We start from the raw sequence: 16,158 nt of genomic DNA, 5'->3' as shown, positions 1-16,158 counted from the left end.
TCTGACTTGTTTGCTTTTTCTTTCTCTGCAGTTCTCAGATGAAAACGCTGAGAAAATGAAGCAGGTGTATGGAGAATTCTGCAGTCACCACATCGAGGCAGTGAACGTCTTCAAAGAGCTGCAGCAACAGAATAAGAAACTGCAAAACTTTGTCAGAGTAAGCTGCTGTTGCTAATAGCGATAATGTCTCAGTTGAGCTGCTGATGTTGTTCTAATTTAGATTTTTTTTTTTTGCTGTTCATAGCAACAGAGCAATAACTCTCTGGTAAGACGGAGAGAGGTCCCAGAGTTCATCCTGCTGGTCACTCAGCGCATCACCAAGTATCCAGTGCTGCTGGAGAGGATATTACAGTACACTCAGGGTACGTCATCTGTGGCCTAAGTGACAGCGTGAATATGTTCAGTGTTCATGTTCTTAGATTACCGTCCAAGCAGCAAAACAAATAAAGAATGAGCCTCAATTGAAACACTCCTTCGCATGAAGGATTATTTGTCTGACCTCTCATCTCATTGAGCTATTGTTTTGGTCGACAGAGGGAAGTCAGGAACACTCTGACCTGTCAAGTGCTTTGGCTCACGTCCGTGACATCATCGCGGCGGTGGACCTCTCTGTAAATAAGTACGAGAGGTGCCAGGAGCTGCAGGAAGTGCTGGCCCGGCTGGAGAACAAGAGCTTTGCCAAGCTGAAGAACGACAAGGTGTTTCGTAAACAGGATCTGCACAGCAAACACAGGACCCTGCAGCACAAAGGGCTGGTCTTCTGGAAGACTGCCACGGGACGTCTCAAAGGTGGGCATGAGATCGTTCGTGGCACCAGACTATTTTTGTTTCGTTTTGGCCAAAAAAAAACAGAACAATCTAGCGTGTCTTCTCTTTTGTTTTCAGATACGTTAGCTCTCCTGCTCACTGACGTTCTGGTTTTCCTACAAGAGAAGGACCAGCGCTTCGTATTTGCTGCTGTGGTACGCCTTTAACAGTCCTCTCAAACGACATCTGGTCCAGCTGTGCATCCATTTCTCCCTGTTATTTAACCCTTCTTCATGGGTTCACTTCTTCAGGACCAGAAGCCTCCAGTAATCCCTCTGCAGAAGCTCATCGTTAGAGAGGTAGCCAATGAAGAGAGAGGGATGTTCCTCATCTCTGCCTCCTCAGTGGGGCCAGAAATGTACGAGGTCCACACCTCCACCAGAGAGGAGAGGAATGCGTGGATGAGGCACATCCGGATGGCTGTAGAGAGGTGAGTCATGTCCGCAGTGTTGTGTGCACTGCTCAGTGTCTGGGCGCATTTTTTTCTGCACTGGTTAATGTGTGCAAATATTTCTTTCACTCATTATCTAACCCACTGGTCTACATGGCAGTTGTCCCGAGGAGGAGGAGGAGGAGGATCGAAATGCTGAGACGGAGGAAGCCAGGCAAGCCGCAGAAGTGAAAGTTCAGAAGATCACCAAGTTCCAAGGTGAGAAGATAAAATAAGCCCCTAACCTCAAACTAAAATGTTTCAGTTTGTTAAAGAGCTTGTGTAGTTTTGAAACACCCCAAACTATTCTCTGACATAAGCTGTGGTGCGTGTTTTGCGTAGAGACGCTCTTGAGTCAGGACCAGCAAATCTGCAACACCCTGGAGGAGAAGCTGCAGCTCTATGCTGAGCTCACAGAGTTAACCCTCCGTTCGCCAGAGCCTGTAGCACACCGCCACCTGCTGGTACAACCCACGCAGTACACCGACGCCGAGGTGCCACAGCCAGCCTCGTCACTGCTGACAGCTGCGCTCAGAGAAGGTATGAAAGCGTCTGTCTGGCCCCAGGTTTAATGACTAATAGTGATGAATGGTTATGAGTAGTGAGTAACCAATGGAAAATCTGTGGGGTAATTTTTTATTTTTTATTTTTTTAAATAACATTGCTTACGTGGAAACACCTTGTCAAACTCTAAGAAAAGATTTCACTTTTGATACAAACAAGCTAGAAGTACAGTTATCGTTTTGGTTGGTGAGACATCTTTCGGAAACCATCATCCTTTTTTTTTTTTTGTGCAGATTAATCATTTGACAAACATGTGTCTTTTGTGCAGCGGAGAACTTGATCAATCTCCTGCAGGCTCGCGACTGCCTCTCTGTTCAGAGTCAGAGCTCCCCTGTCCGAGGACCCGAGTGCTGCAGCTACAACAGCCACGGCAGCAGCATTCAGGAGTCTCCGTCTGAGCGTGAGTTACGGATAAACACCGCACTTCTGCTCCTGTGTGTCTCAAAAGTTCACAAAGCTGCCCACGTACTCCTTCACCTTTAAAGACGTGTGACGTCAGCAGCGCCGCGTAACGCATGCAAGCGTTGACATTTACAATGTGACTTCCCCTTTCCTTTTCCCTACAGCGGATTATCTGAGCACGCTCAGTATGAGCTCCACTTCTCTAGCATCAGACAGTGACTTAGCAGGGTCGGACAACGGGACGTGGAGCTCAGCTGTCGAACTGAGGAGGGGAGACACCAAAGGGACGCTGTTAAAGGTTCAAGCACTTTAAGCCCCTGTTTGTTAACAAATAAATATGCATAACCATTCACCCACTGTAATGACAATAAAAATGTTCTGTAGGTGGCAGAGAGTGTCCAGAGCCTCACTCAGCTCCTCTACAGTCTGCAGGTGAGAACAGCACCTGAATGAGTTAACGTGTGGCTGGAGCAACATAAAATTCTGAATAAGGGTTACACAAATGGATAATAAAAATACCAATACGCACAGGGCTGTGGGTCAGGTTCCAAGTTAAATTTAATCTAATCTTTTCTCACTGGTAATTAGTAAAACAACAAAAAACAGGACAGTCATTTGTCTGAATACCAAACTTTTTTCTTTCTTTTTATTCTCTAAAATACGTTTTGTTACCATAATTTGTCAAATAAATAATAAAAAAAAATGCTTTAAAATTCAAACTGCAAATATGCTAGAGGTCATGTTACAGATATCAAGTTGAATGTGATCGTCTTTCGTGTTTACAGGCTGCCGTGACTCTCCAGGACAGCTGCTGCGAAGTCCACAAACTCCTTCTCCAGGAGGGAGACCGGCCTCAGCTCCGAACCCTGGCTTCCCTCCAGAGCAGCCTGGTATCAGCCACCCTCGTCTTATTTGTGTTTATAGTATGCGTTTTGTTTGAAAGACAAGATGTTAAATGTGGGCCGCCTCTCACACAGGAGCAGGAGAAGCAGAGGAGTATAGATAAGAAGAAAGAGGATGTGGAAAAGAAGGGTCTAGAGAGGAAGAAAGAAGAGGCGGAGGTGCAGAAGCTCCACATGAAACTGAAACAAGAGCAGCAACGCTGGGACAAAGAGTGTCTGGCCAGGGAGAAACAACAGGTGAGCCTCCTGCTGATGTGCCGTCAAATGTGACATGTCATGAGTTCCTATGAAACCGTTTAAATTAAGTCAAAACTAGAAAAGCACTACTATATGAAATACTAGCTCTCTCCACCACAAAAAAAAAAAAACAATCACATTTCAGTCACTTGAAAGGTGACGGAAACGATACTACATGATACTATCTGCAGCTAATGTGGAGTTATTTGTAAGTGTTGTAAGTGTTAACTTCCTTTTTCTTTTGAAAAAGACGTTAGGTCCTGCCAGTAAGTTTGCCTGCTTTAAATAGGTGCAATGATTTCTGCATCCTTGGTTTGTTGTGCCCTTAGATCTTGTGCCTTTGTTCAGCTAAGTGTAAAAGAATGAATAATGCACACATAAACAACTATTAAAAGAGACTCAAAAAAAAAAAAAAAAAAACATACAGAAGGTCAATAACGACACCTGCAAAACCTGAATATTTAAATCTCAGTTCACACCCCAGTGCTGATGTTTAATCTCAGTCGCTTCCTAATGAGAAATGAGGAATTGACGCCTCAAGTTTTCGAATTCTGGTTTCAGAGCGATCAGGAGAGCGTGCTGGAGCAGCGAGAGCAGCAGTGCCTCCTGGAGGCTGAGCGGCTACGGCGCGAGCGCGAAGAGCTGGAGGCCCAGCTGCTGGAGTATCAGCAAAATCTGGACAGGCTGAGGGAGGGCCAGAGGAACGTGGAGAGGGAGAGGGAGAAGATCGAAGCCCAACAGAGGCTGCTCCAGAGCTGGAGACACAACCGCCAGAGCAGCCTGCCTGTGACAATACCGCTGGATGGATACAGGGTAAGAGGCGGGGAGACAAGAAGGTGGTATAAGAGTGGGAGGGATTCAAGGAATAAAACCTGACCATGTCACCTCTGTTGTTTCGGTGTTCCAGTCTGAGGGGTCCAGCCACAGCCGCTCGGGCAGCCTGGACGGCAACAGCTCGGTGTATGAGAACGAGGCAGCCTTGCTCGCCTCCCTCCAACAGAACAGCCTCCACCAGCCCACCACCACCACCACCACCGCCACCACCATCAACAACAACAAGCAGCACCAGCAACTGCTCTCCATGCCGAGGAAGATCCACGACGGCGCTCTGCACAGCTCCGGCTACACTGCCAACCTCGGCCTCAGCGCCAGCCTCTACAACAGCCTCAACACCCTCCTGAGTCAGACGCACAACAAACAGCCTCTGGAACCTCTGGCGTACCCGGGTTACCAAGGCTGTCCCCGGCCCCTGTATGAGTCCAGGGTCACTGCACAGCCACAGAGGACCAACAAGGGTAAGAGCACTTGCTAACTGTGTTTGGAGTGACAGTGCGATTACTGCACCCCGGTATTGTAAGGCGTTACAAAGAAATAACTGTAATATTTTACTCGGTACACATGTCAATGACATGCGTTCCAATGGATTTTAAACACAAAATTTATTCAATTAACGAAGTTGTGGGTTTTTATACAAATACGAAATTAGCAGAGGAGAAAACAAAACAAAAGATTTCTGTATCTCGCAAAATAGCACAAATAATTTAAGGAAACATCAAGCCAGGTGCCAGCTTTCTTTAGGTGTTTGGTTATAATATATAGTAGTTGATTTCAATGTGAATAAGCCTAAATTTACAGTTTCTCTATCACAATATGTATTGCACCATGAGCCATAAGTGCGGCCATTATATTGTACTGTTATTAGCATTAAGCCTAGCTTAATCATTATGCTACTGGATGTGTAAATGAGCTACACTGAATGCAATAAGAAAAACAAAATCCAGTTATTTTTGGTGAAAGTAACTTAAAAGTGCTGCGAACAAGTGACAAGTAATACATTACATTTTTGCCTAACACTGCTCACTACCCATGAAATCATCTATGAACATAATGAAAAGATGTGAAGCTCTTTTCCATCAAAACATGATCTTGGTCTTGAAACTTTCTGCTCCTCTCCTCCCAGCAGACTTCAGCCCGCTGCTGGACAGACAGTCCCCCGGTCCCTGGAGGTCAGAGGTCAGAGGTCACAGACTTTACGAGGAGGACTACTCCTCCTCTCCCTCCCTCACCCCTCTCCTCCCCCCGCAGGCCTACCTCTCCCTGGAGGGACAGAACGGGGAGGAGGCGGGCGAAGAGAACATTGTTTACCTCTGAGGAGCATCACGACCAGATGTACAACTGGACAGACAGATAATATATCCGTCGCTTGTGTATGTGTATATTTGTTTCCATCTGATGGAGTTAAGCTCAATTTTTAAATCAAGCAACTGGCAGGGAGAAGGTATTCGCAGACGACTGTAGAGTACGTGCCTTTATTGGTGTACGCGATGGACCTAGTCATCCTCCTCCTCCACCTCCTCCTCCTGTGTGATCAAACCATTGTGCCTTTTTTTTTTTTTTTTTTGCAAACAAAACCTTTGTAAATCTGCTTTTATACTCACGCTCATCGTGTTTCTACACCTCCTGTATCTGGTTTTAGCATCTGTTGCACTTGTTTGGTGACAGAGATACGAACACTTTGACCCAAAGCACCAGGACAGACGTACTGATGTGATCCCGCCCCTCCTCCCCCTGAGCACTTAAATAGAAAATGAACATATATGAGGAGCCGGTTGAGGCCCAGTGCTTTTTTTTTCTCCAAGTGATCTTTAATAATATTTATAAAGGGTTGTGAACATCTATAAAAAAAAAAAGTGTAATACTGACATTATTGTATGAATATAGAATATATGTATAGTTTTATGGAAAAGCTACCTATGCACACTATGTTTGAAGAGAATCTTATATTCCTATCTTTGTTTTTTTTTTTCTCACTCAAGTGCCAAAAAACAAAAAAATCTTCTGTTATCTGATGCTGTAACTGATTTCTGTAAAGAGTGGGTGTATTTTTCCTGTTTGTGGCTTTTGTCAGATAATTTATTGCATACAAACTGCCTTATGCACTGTTCATGACATTAATAATATTTTTGTTTTAATAAGTGTTGTCTTGTTGTAATCTCTGTAATCATAACTGTGCTGTGACATGTTGTGTATGTGTTTGTGTGTATATATATATATATGACTATATACATAAAAAACTATTGTGGTTACCATCTATTTTTGACGCATTTGTGTTAAAAAAAAAAAAACGTTGCAAGATTAATCTGATATTTGCACACCTCTCATCAATTCCAGTGTGGCATTACGCAATACTGTTATTGAAACTGTGGGCAAGCTCCTCTTCAACGTTGACTCATATCACTTTCAGTTAGTCTGCACAGGCAATGGCTTGTGTTTCACTCTGATCGTTTCTCAGTTGAGAGGATGAATGATTTCAGACTCTCCATCCATACTCTGCTTGGCCTGTGTATAATATTTTCTATGGTTCACGGCGAATGCTACACTGATGCTGGTAAGTCTGATTTATTTGTCTGAGTTTTCTCTCTAGCCACTTCAAAGCACCCCCAGCTATGTCCTTTGACTCTACATGCTGTGCGTTGTGTTGTGTGCCAGGATGTCAACTGCCAAAACCAAGCATCAGTCAGCTGAAGGCACTCGGTGACAAGCGAAGCCTCACAGTGAGCTGGCTGGCAGTTCACAGCGGCTTAGTGGGTGACATTTATGAGATCCAGATCAGCCGCACGGAAAAGCACACCATTATTTATAGTGTGAGTTTTTATGTAGTTAAAAGGAAACATATTCATTCATTTTTTAAAATATTATTAATCCTGCTTTCATCTGGCTGTGATATTATTAGGAATGGCAAACTCTAATAGCACGACCTGCTTTTGTTATTGTAGACAAATGTGAGTGTACCTTCTGTTGATTCATCCGAGTACACGTGGACGTGGGTCTCTGATCTGCCTCTGGAGTGCGTCGATCACTCGGTCAGGATACGAGCTTTCTATAATCACTCTGTCGCAGGTCCTTGGAGCAACTGGAAAACCAACAATGGTGAAAAGCTTTTCTGATTCTTACCAAAAATGCATGAAAGGCGGATGTTTTTGTTGACATTTTTTTGTTTTGTTTTCTCAACAAAAGCGAGTCACTTTACCCTTTTCCTTCCCTTTTGCCGATGTGTAAGTCAACGTTTCTCAACTGTTTCAGCGACAGGTGTTACAAATGCGTGTCGCAAACTACCTGCTACCCGTACCCAAATGTGTCCCATTTTACGGGAAGTACACCTCACCAGAAATACTGCGCACCGCAAGACTGATTCTCCATCTCCGCAATTTTGGAATCGATTGTTTTGGATCGATAAAGACGGAGCACATCGGAGAAAGATTAACTAAGGAGGGTCGGGGACACAAACATTTGTGTGCCTCGTTTTCAGCGGAATCTCGGCAAAAGTTTCGGGTGTCATTGTTGAAAGTTATGGAAGCCCTAAACTGTGACGCATTCATACATACTATGTACCTTCGTTTTCCTGTGATAATGAATTAACCCCTTTAAACTTGAACGTTAAAGCACGTGTTTTCTGAATTACAACCCTCTCATCCTCTCTCCAACAGCAGCGCTGCGTCATATTTACGTAATGGCATAAAAGGGCTGATTTAAAGGGTTTTTTTTTTCTGTTCTCTTGAGGTCCTGGGTTATTTCTCTCATTATCTCGGAAAAACAAAGTTTTGTTTTCTCGAAATCTAGCACAAAACAGACGTCTCCCTATTACCATAGGCTATTATTTTTGCAAACTACATTGTTATTACATATGTATTACATTAGTGTTAAGCCATCCGTCAGTCAGAATGGCAGCTCACTTGTGATGGAACTCTCTCAAATCAAATATATTGAGATCTCGAGAAAACAAAGCTTGTTTTCCCAAGATAACGAGATAAATAACTCCACATCTGGAGAAACAGAGGAAATTAACTCCCCATCACTGGAAAACATGGAGGAAATAACATGGCTGCTTAGGGCGTCCATAGAAAGTGAAGAAGGAAGTAGAAATAAAAATTAACATAACCTAAGCCGGTGTCGGCTGTGTGCATAGGTTGTGGCGGAATATGCCTGGAATGTACCTTCAATGAACCTTCACTCTGTGTCTTGCAGGATCCAAAAAAAACGATCAGCCAATGATATTTCCCTTCGAGCAGGTGCTGATGGAGGGCACCACTGCAACGTTCTGCTGTGTTCCCCCAGCAGGAGTCAACATCACAAGCATAGCATTCAGGAACGAACCATACGCTCTTACGAGCGTTGGAGCCGGTGTCAAGGCTATTACTGTCAACAACTTAAGCATCCCAACAGAAGACAGTATGACAGTGTTCCAAAAAAAAGCGTTATCAGTGTTGCTGCTTGAATGTGTAGCTGCAGACAAGAAGAGTTTTATCTGGAACTATGTCAGCTGTGAGTTTGAATTGTTAGCATTGTTACATTCCTCATTATCGCACCGTTACACCTTTCATATGTGTGTGCGACGGCGGATTTCATATTGTGTGTGTCTGTGCGCACACTGTAGTTCCTCCCCAGAAGCTCACAAACCTCAGCTGCGCAACCACAGACATGAGAACTGTCACCTGCACCTGGGATTCAGGCAGAAAACGAGACCGACACGATCACAACAAGCGAACATACACTCTACACATCGAGTAAGCAGATACACTGTGACGGTGTTCTTCATAAGTATGAACTAGTTCAGCTTCTACCTTCAAAATGATTCTTAATTCTCTTGTGTCTAAACACATGTTACTCTTGTCTTGAGCCTCGTAACCAAACTGTGCAGGTATTTCTTGATCATGTTCAAATTAGTGTGTGGCAACACTATTTCACAGGGCTACAAAAAAAAAAAACCTCTGCTATAGAGTAATCAAGAGATATACACAGATCAGGCATAACATTATGACCACGTCCCTAAGTCTCCTTGTGACTCAACAGTTGTGACTCAACTGAGAATGGACATGGGTTTTCTGGTGGTGTCCTGTGGAGTCTGGTAACAGAGTACTGCTTGTGAGAGGGATCTTTGGGTCTTGTGAGATAAGGTGAGGGGCCTCTGTAGATCAGTTTTTGAATTCGGAGGCCAGGTTTTTTAGATGTTCCTCAAGCGTTTTTGTGTGTGGGGTGCCTGGTCTGGTCTAGGTGGGCGCTACATGTCTAAGTAACATCCACACAAATGCCAGATCCAAGAGTTTGCCCAGCAGACCACTGAATTGTCACAAGACGGTTGACGTTATTTACTTCACCTGGTCATAATGTTATGCCGGATCGTGTATATTATCACGCCACAGAGTTGCAGACTGTCGCGTAGCCACGCAAGTCACGTCCCGTTCTCCTTGTTTTATCGCTGATCTACAGGAACTCAGACCGGGGTCCCGTCAGCTGTGAGGAATCATCTTGTACATTTCCAGCTGTGCCCCAGCTGCAAGAATACAACATCAGCGTGGTGGTGAAGGACATGCTGGGAGAGGAGACGGCGAGCCACAGCTTTAACATCTCTGAAAGAGGTCTGGGGTCACGCAGACATCTAGACAAAACATGGAATATACCGTTTCTTTATACTTCTCATACTTTCCGCTCTTGGCCTGAAGACTGAAGAGTCCAACACATCTACTCCTCATAGTTTATCTGCACAATGTAGTGACGTCTGTGTTAGTGTAGCCACTGCACGATCACTTAAACCTGACCTTGTTTTTTCGTGTGTGTGTGTTACTATTAGTGTTTCCTGTTGTGGAGTGGGAAGCATTGAGAGCTGGGGTGACAGGCGCCAACATGTCCTGGAGTGTTCAGGGGAACTTCACTCGACAGAACCTCCTCTGTCAGACTCACACGGAGCCCGGCAACAACACAGAGGTGGGTTTAAACTGGTCACCTGTCAGTCATTTTAGTGCTTTTGTTTTTAAATTTTTTTGTTTTTTTTTCACCTTCCGTCTGTGTTAACAGTTGAGCTGTAACAGTCTGAGTGGTGTCTGTGAAGTCAAACTGGAACAGCTGCTGCCGAACACCCATTACTCCACCAGGGTACGCTGCTCTCTCAATGGCAGACTCTGGGGAGGATGGTCAGACCCCGTACCCTTCATAACCTGTAAGTGTATCTCACCAGTATACAAAGGGCAGACACACCAAATACAGACCAAGACAAGTCCAAAATGAATGATCAGAAACGGTCAAACTAATGTTGGTCCAAGGTCAAACTTTGAAAACCATTGTACCGGCTATATACTGATTCCCGTACTGGATGATCTGGTACCTTATGTTCCTCAGTACCGTTGGTGAAGCTGGACTTATGGAGGAGAATAGAGCAGCTGTCTGACCCCCACAGTCGTCAAGTTACTCTCTTGTGGAATCCGGTAATTGTTTGTTTTAGCCCAAATAACTGGGCGATTAAAACTCTTCGTCTGGTTTTAGGGAACACTCGACACTATTAACACACACACCTTCCCGCCATTAAATAAACCTTTTATTTATTTATTTTTTACTCAGCACATTGTTGGCACGGCGGCAACATTAAAAATCCCAGGCTACAAAGTTCAGTACACGCAGGAAGGGCGCACAAACTCGACGGAGGTCGGACAGAGCCAGGCGGTGGTCTCCGTCGGCCCAGGAAAGTGTGTCTTCACCGTGAGGGCTGTCCTCCAAAGCGGCTCCTCCGTCCCTGCCCGCATCACCGTCCCACCGGTCGACTACACAGGTGAACAACTCCCCCTGGAATTCAACCATGGCTACATTAGACCTATTCTCTTTGTGATAAAGTAAATAAAGCTTGAAAAATGTTTCGTCCAACAATATTTTGTCCTGTTATTGTCAGGTTCGTGCACCTCTTAGCTGGAGGTCTTTAAAAAAAGAACTTTGTGACCTGAATGATGACTGTTCAGCGTTGCCTGTTGATTACCAGCTTTTGTAAAATAAAGTTTTTGAATCCGCTCCCTACTTTTCTTTGCGCAGAAAAACCCCCAGTACAGAAGCGACTGAGCAGCACCGCAGCCGGCGGTTTCAATCTGTCCTGGCACGAGTCGAGCACCGTCTCCTGTGGCTACACCGTGGAGTGGTGCGATCTGAGAAATGCAGGGCCTTGTACCCTGAAGTGGGTGAATGTGCCAGAGGGAGACAACACATTGGTCCTACCTGCCGGTAAGTTTTAATTTTGTTGTTTTCTTTTCACGTTTAAAATAACGAAAGGGGTTGTTGCAGTTTTGCATTTATTGTCACGTCTTTATTTCGTAGGAGACTTCAAAGCAGGCTGCAGGTATACGTTTAATATTTATGGGTGCACGGAGAATGGACACACGCTGCTGGAGAAGCAGACCGGATACTCAAAAGAGCTCAGTGAGTGTTAATACTGACAATTTAATCCAGTATATACATCCGTATATATATCCATAACAGTTGTGACCCATAAAAGACTGGACATGGACTTTCTGAGGGTGTCCTGTGGTGTCTGGCAACACAATCTTGTTAGTGGGGGCCTTTGGGTTCTGTGACTTAAGGGGTGGGGGGGGGGGCTCTGTGGATCATCCCACTGATACTTGATCAGTTTGGGATCTATGGGGATATATATATATATATATATATACTGTATATACATATATATATATGGGGATATATGTATAATATATGTATTTTATGTGCGGTGACTACTTCTATTTCGTAAATGTAATCCCGAACTCCCTCCATGATAAACACGCTGAGGCTCTGTGGGCTCACATGATCTGTTATGTCTTTTACCGAAGACCCTCCTTTATGAGTCAGGCTGTGTATCCGAGATCTAAATGATCTTTTCCATATTACTGCACAAAACGACCAGTGAGACACACTGTGCGCCGGAGCAGATGTTGTCTGGGGTGCACACTTCTAAACAAAATATTTACCAAGGTGTGGTACAAGACATTTTGACACAGGATGTCTTTATCAGATCCTAAATGAGGACATCCTCTAAATGGCAGACAACTCTGCAGACAACAAATCTTTCCTGTTTGTTGGATATGCAGAGTGGAGGTATTTGTGAAGCCCAGAAAGGACGGTTATGCAAAAGACTGTGCCATGAAGTTTCATTTTGCAAGGAAAACACCCAAATCAGACAGAAAGTCCCGGACACGTTACATCCGAGTGCCCAAGTTGAGCCATCGCATAGTGTGTCTGTTTCTTTAATTCTAATTCATTCGATCTGCCTTCGTTCCTCAGACTCTATACAGTCCCTGAAGCTTGTTCAACCAGTTCAGAGCACTTCCTCTTCTGTGACACTGGAGTGGCTGTACGATGAAGATGACCAGCCGGCCTTCATCACTGGTTATCTGGTCACAGTGCAGGAAGTAGCATCCAACATTGTGCCGGGTCAGGCTGCAGGTGAGTGCAGAGCAAAAGGATTCCAGCACTCTGACTGAAAAAGAAGCTGAGTGTTGTGAGAAATGAATGACTGTCAGATGAAATCTAACCAATCGTTTTAACTTCACGTGTGTTTGATTATCATACGCTCTTCGGTTGAGTGAGGATGCTGCTCAACACAATCAAATAAGACATTTTTTCTTGTTTCCTGCTCATGTCCAGTGGTGTTCAACAAGACTGTGGCAGAGCCCCGGAAAAAGTCTCAGATCATAAAGGGTCTGCAGTCGAACCGAGAGTATGTTTGCTCTGTGAGAGCTCTCACTAAAGAGGGCCCTGGGACGCCGATCATCATAACCCTCAGGACCACAATCAACTGTGAGTTCCGTTACGTCGACTTCTCTTGACTGAATGTGGTTGTTTTTTTCCAATTCCAGTACACGAGCTGGGATTGTAGACAACAGTTCATCTTGTTTTTCCCCCTTGTAGACTCTGCTTATTTGGCCAAGATACTGATCCCCACCGTGTTAGTACTGGGATGCATCATTCTGCTGTGGCCCCAAAGAAATACGTGAGCAGCGTCGCCTTTAAATCTTCAACAGTGATTTGTGAAGTTTCCTTCATGTTTTTGTTCTTGTTTTTTTTTTCTTCAGGCTGAAGAGTGGGCTGAAGGAGATATTTGTTTATCCAGCTGGTATGAACATTAAAACTTTTGAGTTTGACAGCTTCCTTCATGAGGTATGACCAAACCCCTGAGATAGTCAAATCATGCACAGGAAAACAACTAATACAGTATGTACCAACCCAAAGATAGGTTTGCTGCACATATATTTTAGGATAAAGAGCAAATTTCAGGCTAGTGTTGTACGTGCATTCATCTGACTGTAGATAGATAGCACACCATACATGATAACAAAAAACAAATTTAATTAAAAAAAATGGGAGTAATAAAATATTTAATCTTATAATGAAATGCAGCCTGACTGCAACTAATCACAGAAAATGATCCTATTCCTTTAAGTCACTCACCTTCCCCACTACATTTGATTTTGGCGGACTGCATTTATGCAAACAGGTTTTATTTCTCTCACATTCTCACTGCCCCCTCCTCTGTGTCTTTGCGCAGACTGGTCAGAAGCTGCAGTCTCAGGCGGAAGAGGACTGCGTCACCTGCGACATCGAGGTTGTGAATAAGAGGCCACTCCTGAGTGAAGCGCCCACCTCCGGAGGCACCGAGCTCCAGAGCTCCCTGTGCTCTCCTCAGGCCTCTCCTTTGTCCGCGTCGCCTTCCCGTGCACCGATCCAAGCCAGCTACCGCCCGCAGTTAGACCTGCAGCTCTGGGACGAGCGTGCCCTTCCTCAAAGCAGAAGTTTCACGAACAAGAATTATTTATTCGCCATGGCGGACGATTCCTCTGAGCCACAAGGGACGCTCAGCGAAATCAAATCCAGCCTCGAGCCCCCCGTGGGTCCGAATAACTCGTGTAGCGTCATATACGGTTACATCTCCGCTAATACAACATGATCGTGGTGCCTATGTGTTTCTTTTTTTTTCTCCAGCACTTTCTGTATTTATGTCTCATTTTAGCACATTCTGTGTCATTTACTGCAATACTCAGATTTTGTGATAAGCCAAAACCAAAAGGTGAACCTGTAGGTGTTTTCAACAGAATAAGAAAGTTATTTCCAAGAAGGAACTAACTGATGTTATTTACAGGAAGTAACTGATAAGGAAGCCGAATGTCCTCAAGCAAACTGAAAAGGCACACGCCGACAGAGAGGTGTGTATCTTTTATGGACTATTAAAAAAGATTTTAGCTGTAAAACAATGACTTATTAAGCAGAAAGGGATACTATAGAAATGACAGGCATTGCATAAAAACGTTGAGATTGTGCAACATCTGATAAAGACTCTTCATCCTGTGTAGGTGATTAAAGCTACAGGATGAGATATGCCAAACTGCTTCTATGGTGGAAAATGTATTTTTTTCTTTTTCAAACAGGAAGACAAAACTGGTTGCGTTATCACAGAGAAAAGGAAATGTTCAGTGAGTGGTCAGGTATTTTTTCGGAACGTAAATTAATTTATCTGTTATTCTTTCGTCACTGATGGATGTCTGTTTTTACACTCTGACTCAAATATCAAAATATGCAGCAATCTCACTCTTGAACCCGCTCTGCTTGTTGGAACAGGTTACTCAGTAATAACACAATCATCCGCCTCTACACCGACGTTACTCCTACAGTTACGATGTGGCTCATATCAGACGTTTAACTTATCTGATAATGTAGTTTCATGTTAAGTTGAATTTGTGTGTTGCGCTGTCCCCCTGTGCATTTCAGACGGCCCCTCAATCAGTCTGATTTCAGTTAAAAGTCATCTGAGTAATATGTTCTCTGACACACGCAGCTTTTCGGTGAACACAATCAGCTTATCTTAATGATATTTTAAACATCATACGTGTTTTTCTCTGAATAGAAATATAGTCGGGGCCAAAGACTCACACCGATCTTTATATATACGTGTTTCAACTAGTCTGCCATCTGTTGGACACGTGATGTATAATGGAGGGTTCTAGGAAAGGGTTTTCCTCCGTTTTCTAGTTACTGACACGCGGTTATATGTGCATGCGGTCAATGACTTATTAAACTGAAAAAACGCCACATGATTTAGTTCTGCAAATGTCATCTTATCATCATCTATAACTGCTCACTCAGAAAATCGGAAGAAAAACTGAGGCCTGCAGGAGGTCAGGCCTCAGTTTTCTAATTTCTAAGTTTTCTAATGATTTAGACCATAGTCATTCAAAAGGAGGTCTGCGACCCCTAGGGGGTCCGCAGAGGCACTGCAGTTGGGTCGCAAAATCTTTGGTTGATTAGACTTTTTTTTTTAAAATTAAATTTCTACACATACACTTTAACACGAATCCAATATATTTTAGGAAAGAGCGTTAATACTGAATGCACTGGATTTACTGAATTTATAAATGGCGCTAGGCTGAGTTTAATATAGAACACATATAATAGGTAGGGGCTCCCTACTTAAACTCTCCATCAGTTTGGGGGTATTTGGCCTGAAAAACGTTGAAGAGCCCTGATTTAGACTGTTTTAAGTAACATGTAGTGGTCATATCATGGACTCCATTAAGTGCAAAGTGCAAAGTTTCTAGGAAATAATCATCATGGGGGGTGTACCTATATAAGTGCACTGTTGCACCCTTTTGATGGGTAGATTTATATCTCCTGCCTCCTTTGATAATATGAAATATGGGCTGCACCAGCACAGAGTTGTCACAGCAGATATTCACACACCTACGCAGTCAACAACACTCCTCCCCTCCTCCCCCCGTCACCACCACCACCACCACATCTGCATTACTTTTATCAGTATATCAGTAACGTTATGACTTTCATTTCAAACACAACCCCATTTATCGGACAATAATCAATCAACACTTCATTATCTCTGCTGGGAGTAATTCTTTCCATTCAACACTAGTGCCAGTTTTCCACAAAGCCACATACCACATTCATTAGCGGAGTTGGCCTCATTCTGTGTTTTTCGTTTCTTTCCAAAGTTGCAGAACA

The 16,158-nt window shown here is 43.9% G+C and overlaps 2 protein-coding genes across 8 annotated transcripts in view; both read left to right on the top strand.

Annotated features, from left to right (window-relative positions):
* Window positions 1–6,435, top strand: part of LOC125011956 (rho guanine nucleotide exchange factor 28-like) — a 36,782-nt gene extending 30,347 nt beyond the window's left edge. For 5 of the 6 annotated variants that reach the window (XM_047591502.1, XM_047591499.1, XM_047591503.1 and 2 more), the window contains 15 exons: window positions 32–157; window positions 245–362; window positions 535–789; window positions 886–962; window positions 1,059–1,237; window positions 1,359–1,456; window positions 1,580–1,777; window positions 2,070–2,201; window positions 2,368–2,501; window positions 2,588–2,635; window positions 2,989–3,093; window positions 3,181–3,342; window positions 3,904–4,155; window positions 4,250–4,637; window positions 5,303–6,435. In XM_047591502.1, coding sequence (XP_047447458.1) covers window positions 32–157; window positions 245–362; window positions 535–789; window positions 886–962; window positions 1,059–1,237; window positions 1,359–1,456; window positions 1,580–1,777; window positions 2,070–2,201; window positions 2,368–2,501; window positions 2,588–2,635; window positions 2,989–3,093; window positions 3,181–3,342; window positions 3,904–4,155; window positions 4,250–4,637; window positions 5,303–5,493 — 2,463 coding nt within the window. In that variant the 3' untranslated portion in view covers window positions 5,494–6,435. The remainder of the gene's footprint in view (window positions 1–31; window positions 158–244; window positions 363–534; window positions 790–885; window positions 963–1,058; window positions 1,238–1,358; window positions 1,457–1,579; window positions 1,778–2,069; window positions 2,202–2,367; window positions 2,502–2,587; window positions 2,636–2,988; window positions 3,094–3,180; window positions 3,343–3,903; window positions 4,156–4,249; window positions 4,638–5,302) is intronic. The other variant, XM_047591500.1, reaches the window with a different exon arrangement.
* Window positions 6,436–6,487: 52 nt separating this feature from the next.
* osmr (oncostatin M receptor) lies at window positions 6,488–14,530 on the top strand. Of its 2 annotated transcripts, none has more exons than XM_047591505.1 (17): window positions 6,488–6,730; window positions 6,832–6,986; window positions 7,119–7,272; window positions 8,368–8,664; window positions 8,777–8,906; window positions 9,610–9,758; window positions 9,971–10,104; window positions 10,195–10,336; window positions 10,516–10,601; window positions 10,735–10,942; window positions 11,197–11,382; window positions 11,476–11,577; window positions 12,433–12,594; window positions 12,796–12,948; window positions 13,060–13,141; window positions 13,224–13,308; window positions 13,697–14,530. In XM_047591505.1, exons 1-17 carry the CDS (start codon window positions 6,643–6,645, stop codon window positions 14,093–14,095), a joined length of 2,712 nt encoding a protein of 903 aa, XP_047447461.1. In that variant the 5' UTR covers window positions 6,488–6,642; the 3' UTR covers window positions 14,096–14,530. The 2 variants fall into 2 exon arrangements, with proteins under 2 accessions (XP_047447461.1, XP_047447462.1); XM_047591506.1 differs by having other exon boundaries at window positions 13,224–13,264; window positions 13,697–13,916.
* Window positions 14,531–16,158: the final 1,628 nt, after the last annotated feature.

This window comes from Mugil cephalus, chromosome 8 (assembly GCF_022458985.1).
Source record: "Mugil cephalus isolate CIBA_MC_2020 chromosome 8, CIBA_Mcephalus_1.1, whole genome shotgun sequence".
NCBI classification, from domain to species: domain Eukaryota; kingdom Metazoa; phylum Chordata; class Actinopteri; order Mugiliformes; family Mugilidae; genus Mugil; species Mugil cephalus.
This window is presented reverse-complemented; position numbering and strand designations above follow the sequence as displayed.